Source organism: Venturia canescens, chromosome 2 (assembly GCF_019457755.1).
Source record: "Venturia canescens isolate UGA chromosome 2, ASM1945775v1, whole genome shotgun sequence".
Classification (NCBI taxonomy): Eukaryota; Metazoa; Arthropoda; class Insecta; order Hymenoptera; family Ichneumonidae; genus Venturia; species Venturia canescens.
This window is the reverse complement of record NC_057422.1, coordinates 7,764,791-7,772,967: the sequence shown is the minus strand read 5'-3', so window position 1 is coordinate 7,772,967 and position 8,177 is coordinate 7,764,791. Positions and strand designations below refer to the sequence as shown.

At 47.4% G+C, this 8,177-nt stretch overlaps 1 protein-coding gene across 2 annotated transcripts in view; it reads left to right on the top strand.

Moving 5' to 3' along the window:
• LOC122406417 (tensin-4-like) overlaps nucleotides 1–8,177 on the top strand; it is a 224,882-nt gene that overhangs the window by 28,566 nt on the left and 188,139 nt on the right. Inside the window, exon 2 of one of the 2 annotated variants that reach the window (XM_043411857.1) lies at nucleotides 5,382–5,615. The exons of the other annotated variant lie outside the window; for it this stretch is intronic. Within the exon in view, the coding sequence (XP_043267792.1) occupies nucleotides 5,571–5,615 (45 nt within the window). The 5' untranslated portion in view covers nucleotides 5,382–5,570. The remainder of the gene's footprint in view (nucleotides 1–5,381; nucleotides 5,616–8,177) is intronic. 2 annotated transcript variants of the gene reach the window in all.

Sequence of the window (8,177 nt, the reverse complement as noted above, 5' to 3'; positions counted from 1 at the left end):
AAGTATTCCGAGAGGAATCGCATGAGTCATGTAAAGTTGTCACGGTTTTGCTTTCACGAGAGAGTTCGTCGAGCTCGCTTGGTCATTCTCCAAATTGTCATTTGTCATTGAATTCGATGTCCCTCGGGATCGGGAATGAAAGGTATCGGTTGATGGTGTCGGTTCTCGGTTTACGTGACGCGTAATCGAGACGAGCCCACGTAGCGAAGTGAAAGAATAGGAGCTCTCAGTTTTCACCGATACACAAATCGATGGGGCGCGCAGGTGCTTTGTCTCGTACTTCGAAATTCTGTGGGTACTGAACTCCTGTCGCTTGCTTATCTAATTATATGCAACTCACGAGTACGAAAACAACACTCGCGTATTCTATTCTTAGTTACGATGAATAATTTACGTGGACAAAAAGGCAGGCGAAAGGTGCAACCCAAACAAAAACATCGCGTTGAAATTTGATTTTGCTTCTAAAATAAAATCATCGAATCGTCTGTCGATCGACATTTTGTCGAGATCCCAGCAGTGAGCAAGCTCGTTGTTCTCAATTTATTGAAAAAATGCTCTATCACTATTTGTTTTTTTTTTTTTTTTTTTTTTCATTGATAAAATGTCGAAATTGCTCTAGCCATGGAGCATTGGGAAAGGGTTGAATGGACCCAAGTTCATGAATCCCTGCATTACCCACTGGCAGCAATCTACAAACTTTCCGATCATTTTCTGCCGTTGGCAACTTACCCAAGTCGACGAGTGCATCGTGCAGTTGCTCCAAATTACGACAGCAGGCACTGGACCGACGGTTGGTATTTTCAAATGCGACGCCTCGAGTCAATTCCACAACGGTTTATATCAACTTGATCAAAACTCGATGTTGGGGCAATGAGGTTTCGAGAAAATGTCAGATCGATTGAACAAGTACAAAAGATCAAAATTCCAGCTTCTTCGCTGTGATTGAACAACTCATTTGACCTTCCTCGTGCTCTCCTCATTTGTGAGAAGCTCGACGAAGGTTCGTTGCCTCTGCGAGGATGTTTAAACGATTTACGGCTGCATATTCATCGGAAATTTGCCTCGATCTATGACCAAAATCGATTATTATTTCGATCCGAGTATAAGGTAGTTTACCGAAGATGGTCGAAGTAGCATCATCATCATTATCATCATCATCCTCTTCACCGGCACGTAATCACAGTATCGCAGGAATGTCGTACTCAGGGTCCGCACATGTTCGGATGATTATCGATTCTGTACCATGACTATGGACAGTGATCAATTTTCCGGCGGACAATTTCCTTGCGACTTGCCTCTTTCGTCTTGCGTGCCCGAATAGAAAAAATGAAAAATGAAATGCCGTAATTCGCCTGGCTTCTTCTCACGGATCATTAACGTTAAAAATAACAAAAGCTTGGCCTCATTATAGATTTCAGCATGAACACGATGATTGATACCTTCCCAAGGTCGTTTATGATTAGATTTGAAATTTATTGAAATTAACAGAATATCGAGGGATGGTTATAGCTCTGCAGGATTTGGAGTGTCCAGTTTTTTGGTCGCTCCGAGTTTTCGTTACAGCGTGGTAAGTTCTGATTCCGTTAATCTCGAAGAGGAGGGAGTTGAGTTTGCGACGACGACGGTGAACCCGGGGAGCGATGGTTGGCGATCGCGAAAACGGCGGACCGCCGACGAGTCCGTATAACGAAGACTATAAACCACGGTGGTGAAAAAAAACGGTGCTTTTTCTTTCCGCCAGGGGGGCCAAGAGGCTAGGGAGGATCACGAGTTCGCTGCCGGTTCCTCTTCGCTTCTTCTGCATTTTCTTCTTCTTCTTCTTCTTCTTCTCCTCCTCCTCCGTCATGATCCTCCGCTCGCAACTCTTTCTTTCCATGATCTGGCATCGTTTGAGCATTAACGCAAAACTCTCTTTCTCGGTCGTTCTCGCCGCGGTTAAGCGTCTCACTCCTTTTCCTTTCGTTTCCACCAGGCCACAGGACGGCCCGTTAAATTCAACGTACATACACACATGCATCACTTTTATTTCCCCTTTTGCTCGCCAACTGCTGCTGCTGCTGCTGTGGCTGCTCCTCGCGTATTCTCTCTGCTGTACCGCTCGGGTACACTCTTTTAGGGACGAAGGAAGGTTCGTACGACGCGAAAGTACATAACCGGTTCGCAGCTGCAGACCAGCCAGACCGGAGACTGTACGCTGCGGCGATCGCGCGCGAGTGTGGCGTGTGGAAGGAGGGAATGAGAGAGCGATAGTACGTACGTAACGTCACGAGATTCGCTATAAACCTTTGCCCACATAACGCCGCGTTTTTTCGATGAAACTGATCCCTCTCGAGCAGCAACTGTACAATTACCAACTCCCGATGTTAACGAATCGATCAGCTTCACCGAGCAATTCCTTTTCCCAGAGAATAAGTAAATACGTCGTAGTACGTCCTCTCTCCTACATAATACACGAGGCTCTGGCAGTTTCTACCTTACGCTAAAACGTGATCGGAACATATATAAGACATGAACGTACACCGCGGAGCTGTTTCTCGATCGAGGCTTCGCCAGTGCTCGAGCAAAGGTCACTAACACTCCAGGACACTGCGATGATACCGCATGCGCTCTCGCTTTATTTAAAAAATCCGAGTTCGAACTGAAGAGCGAGCTGAACAATGCATTCTTCCGTTCATACACGCAATTGCTGAATTTTATCGTGGGAACCTCGCGTTACTGTCCGAGTCCGAGACTCGTACTAAAAAATCCCCCGCGAGTGCATGGGCAACGAAAATTATTTGATTCCTGGTTGCCACAAAATTCTGGTAAATCACAAATTCCGAAAATTCGTGTATCGCGTTTGGATGATTTCCGGCTGTGTTCCTCGGTCCCGTCTGCGGTCGGTCTCGCGATGAGAAAAAGTCACTTGAGAGCCGTCTCATGGTACGAGGATCGTTCACGGCGAGAGGCAAGCGGGAGGTTTTCGTACGCGAGGATAAGCCAAAAGAAATTGGGCCACACATTGGAGCGAGAAAATTTCTCGTTAGGCAAATGGGAAACGGGGGTGAGCTCTCAACAAGTACTCAACATTGTTAGAGCCGCGGCGTGAGGAGTGCGCGGTCCCGAGGTTAGACCGTGTTGGGAAGAGACGAGTGTTGGAAGTTGCCGTGTGTACATTGAGCCGGGAGCAGCAGGCTGCTGCGGAGGAAAACGGCAGACCGGAGTAATCTCCCGCGAGTTTCGGCTGGCTCGGTCCATTTGGGTGCAGTCCCAATCCGTGTAGCCAGCCGGAGAGCTAGTGCGCGGGGGGAGAGTGCAAAAGCTATATAACGATGTGTGACATGTGAGTGGCTATATTTAGCTTCGGAGTCTATGCAGCGCGAGTGTGTACGTTGAGAAGGCTCTTAGCAAACGCCACTCTACCTGGTGTCACGCGAGGCTCTTGCGAATACCAACTTCACTGGATGCCCCGGTGCACCCACACAGGCCCGCTGAGGGACGTACACGAATGTCGTCCACTCGCGATAACTCGTATACATTCACTTTTCTTAGCCGCATGTGTATCGGAGATATTCGCAGGTCGCTGTGTACGCGCGCATCGGCACGCGCGTGTGCCTGTGCGCGCGTACGTGTGGCTCCGGGTGTCTGTGTATCCACCACTAAATCAACGCGACAGAAAGCGCTGGTCGGGGGTCTGATGCTGCCTGGGCATACACATTTGGCGTTGCACACTTTCAAGAGAATGAGGCAGAGAGAGAGGGAGAAAGAGGAGGAGGCGAAGGAGACGAAGAGAAAAGAGTGTGCGAGGGAGAAAGCTGGAGAGAGCAAGAGAAAAAGAGACGGGTACTTGTGTGGTGCGGTTGCACACACGACGTCGGCATCAAGCATCACCGACGTAAGGGTAGGCCTCGAAGCCAACCAGGCTGAATGCTCTACGTATCCTATATACATTACATACATGTGCGCCTACGTGTATAGATATGCGGAGGCATTGCCAGAGAGACTGCTGTAGTGGCTCCAAAGCATGGAGAGCAAAGCAACGAACGTGGAGAGGTGAGGATCAGGCCAGTGTCGCCCAGGTGCCCGACCGGCATCCTCTGCCCGCACAGATCGTCAGCGCTCGTTGAAACCTCTCACCGAATACGCTGGGAAAAAAGAGGGAAAAAATAAAATAGCGTCGATTCGCGACTCTTCGTCGCTCGCTAAAATGCTCCGAGGGAGCCAGTTCGAATCCCCGGCTCCGACGACGTCGCACCGGCTTCCTTAGTCAATTCTTCGATCATCTTTGAGAGCACGTCTTCCAAACACGTGTGCCAGCCCCGTCGTCCTCTCCGGTCTCCCACTGGCTAGCTGCGCCAGGGTACAGTGGAGCACGCGTTATCCTCGGGCTCGTCAAGCGGGAACGACTTGGACGAGGATTCGTCAACGAGCGGCCGGGGAGTCTCGATCGTCTTGGGAGTCATATTTTGTCTGGGGAGAATTCACATTGGAAATTATGAGTGATCGTACGCTGTGATCATCGATCGGGATCCAGATTCTCCGAGTAGCCTGTATACGAATTCATAGTCGTTCGTCGTGGTTGTTCAAAGTGGCTGCGGTGTTGAGTGAAAAATATCAATCTGCGCGCTCATCGTTATGAGTACAAAAAAATTCTTTCCCTTAAGAATAAAGCTTGTTGCTGGCGTCTCGGGGATTTTAATTTGCAGCTATAAAAGAGACGATTCTTTCCACGATCCAAACAAGGAAAACAATGAGTTATGATCGAAGCTTTGAGGATTGAGCAGGAAATAATTATTGGTTCGGTGATAGGAGGATTATGCTACGAGTGCAGTTACGAGGATCTCGTGAGGGACAACACTGATGGTGTCCGCACAGAGAGGATCGTAATCTCGACAGGGGCTTCCATAATAATCGCTCGTAATATACGACGATAATAAATGACTTGACCCTTACGTGTCACGTGGATTATTTTCTAACGGTAGAAATCTCGGTGGTGTTGTACGCGCGCGCGCGCGCGCGTGTGTGTGTGTGTGCGTGTGCGTTGCGTGATGCCGCGGGTCTTCTCACTTAGTGCCTCTCGAAACTCGGATCCTCCGAGAAGAGGCGGAGGATAGCGAGACCCCCAAGAGCACAGGATTACGCGCACCTCGCTGCGCGTACGTCACGCGAAGGCCGTCTGGACGTTTGCTGTGCGTTCTCCGTTGAGCATTCTTTTCGAATGACTGGTTGAATGCCTTTCCTGGTGTTCGGGGACCTTGTACATTTAGAAAAAAGAAGTAGAATGCGACGAAGATCAAGTTACCTCGCCGAAAGAATGATCGCTTGTTAATATATTAAGCAAAAGCAATAATATTTTATCGTCCTTTGCATTAACTCATTTCGAATGTGTTTTCTTCATCAAGATTCGATGGTGCTCGACGCCCGAGGGGAGAGCAACGAGTGACGAGCTTGTCGCCGATGAAACCGAGACCAGAAAGTGCTTTTAAGGGGATACGAGGAGAGTGATAAGCGAACACAAAAGTGCAGGCGTTTACCTTTGTGCATACATCGGTCTGTACGAAAGGAAGTACGGGAAGTGATGTCTACCTATTATGGCAGCAGAACCCGCTCGGTCAACGAGGTACATTACGGCTAAGGTAGGAACGCCAATTTATTATCACTCCCCCCTCCTCACAGGCGTTCGAAAAAGCCGTGATATCGTAAGTTCCGCGACTCTCCCTTGTGGAATAACGAATTGTGAACGAAGAATCCGTAATAGTGACATTCGAATGCCGATGATGTTATCAGCCAGCTATTTCTATCTGCACGAATAATTTGGCCAACTATCTGACAAACTTTGGGCCATTGACTGGACCCGTGTAAAAAAAGCATCGGGTCTATAATGTTGAGAGAGATAAATAAAACACGTAGGTTTATGAGCCGGAGAGTCCGAGCGCGCCACATCGGCGGAGGTAATTCGTTCGTCGAGTTTACGATTTTTCGAAAATTCAGAGACCCCGCGCTCTCTCTTTCTTCCTCTCTCGGGAGCATCGGAAGAGTCCTCGAGACGGAATTTAGTATCTTGTCTGCTCGAGGAGAAGCTCGTTGCGACGCGCCAGACGAGCCGCGATCTGGCAACGAACTTCATTTTTTCTGTATCGTTCGTAACTATTATTTTATCTCATTAATCGACTCATTTTTTGCACTATTCCCAGGTAAATTATAACGAGCGTTCGACAACTTTGTTCTCGAAATTCGTGTCCGCGGTATCGCTGCTGGACCACGAAGCGATGCTAGCGATCTTTTTTTCCTCTTCGCCCAGAAAATACATATATAATAATTGTTGTGCAAGACCAGCCGAAACGTTCTTTCTCGATGAATCGAAAGGCGACAATTCCTCATGCGAATTTATGCGACCTCGAAGTATCGAGTTTCCTATTGATATTCACTCGCCTTAATTATAATAAAATTCGTTATTCGCTACCATGTGCGGGCACGAGGAACTCGATATATACTCGCATTTTTTCAACGGCAGTATTCGAGTCTCAGCGATCCCTTGTGGGCTTCGTCTCGCTCATATTATTTCTGGAAAATCGCCGCACATGACTGCATGATCTAACGGAAGATTTTGCACGCTTCCTATACAATTATTTAACCAACGGTGATATTACCATATTTAGCCAACTTCGCTTTATCGATTCAAAGCTGAATCGGCTCGATGCAAGTTATTTTCAAATATTTTCCATCAACCCACGCTCCCGACGTAATCGCGATTACGTCGCGATTCGTCAAATAATCAAGGACTTTTAGAAGCTCTCACCGAATACAAAAATATGAGAATCGATACAAAAATGAAATCATTTGATTCCCTCCGATGATTGCGCTCAGCGAACGCAGAGGCACGTTTTTCCAGCTGGTCTACAATATTGACTCGTCATCCGCGTCAAAAGCTTGTGAGAAGCTCGGAGCGTTTAAAGATGAGCGAGGCTCTCTGTTAAGAAACGATCATTCGCCGATCTTCTCTTTGCGTTAGTTGTCCTATAAACCGAGCAACGAGAGTTATACACACACTTTCCAACGTAAGAGAGCTTCCCCACCTTCGGCGATTAATTTCTTGCACCGGAGGCTCGCGCGGGCTCCAACCGCCGAGTATAACTAACCAGCGGCGGCAATCTAACATGCAAACGTGCAACATGAATAACCTAAACGTTCCCTTCGCGCTCTCATGCTGAGTTCGTAACGGGCCCAGCGGCAGATATTCTCAGAGTATATTACCCACACACGTGTATTTATATACACACGTAAGTACTTTCTTGTCTTATGCACTCGCTGCGCACACTGAACACGTGTATGGGCTGTTCTAGAGTAAAAAAAAAAAAAAAAAAAAAAAAAAAAAAAAAAAAAAAAGTAAATGACGATTCGCTTCGTCAAAGGGGCGCCGAAGTTCATGCAATTTCATCGAATCTCTCGGCTTGATTCTCGCAGCCCAAAAAAGCGTTTTGCTACTATTTTGCACATGCTTTTGTCCACGGAGGATGATTTTATCGAGATCTTTGGATTGCTCGTGCAACAAGATTCATAACGAATTCATTCGAGAGGACTTTTGTGTTTGGGTTTGCTTCCATCGTCGGCTCATTGCAAGGAGTTCGAGTTGCAAATGCTTGCAGTTTCTGTGCGACGAGGTAGAAATAAATTGGGAAAAGAGTGATTTGGGGAAAGGTTGAAACAGCCTCGAAATGGCCCATACAAAAATATGCATATGTATACGGTATACAACATAAGAAAGTACGTACTAAAGGAGTGAATTAAAGATGTAACGAAGAGCTCGGGCAAAGATCGAAGAAAATAATTTTCTGAGATGGGTCGAGCGAGCACTACTGGGGACGCGTGTGTATATACGTGCGGTGGATATTACCAGGGGGACAATTTATTTCGCATACTTTGGCCAATCGTGTGTGGTACGTCTAATAAACTCCCATTTCGCTCTCACTTTTTATTTGGATTTTCATTTATTCTCTTTCGTTATCTCGTTGTTAAAATATCCCTTTCTCGCGGTGCGCTAATTACGAGGATGACACCCACGTCCAACTGCTGTGTGCGTGTGTGCGGCGGGGCCTTCGCGTTGGAATGTTTTCGTAAGAATTTATACGCAGTTAACGGGACGCGCGCGGTGCGATGGTGTGCGACGAGTCGTTGACGATAAATTCGATCTAACGCTC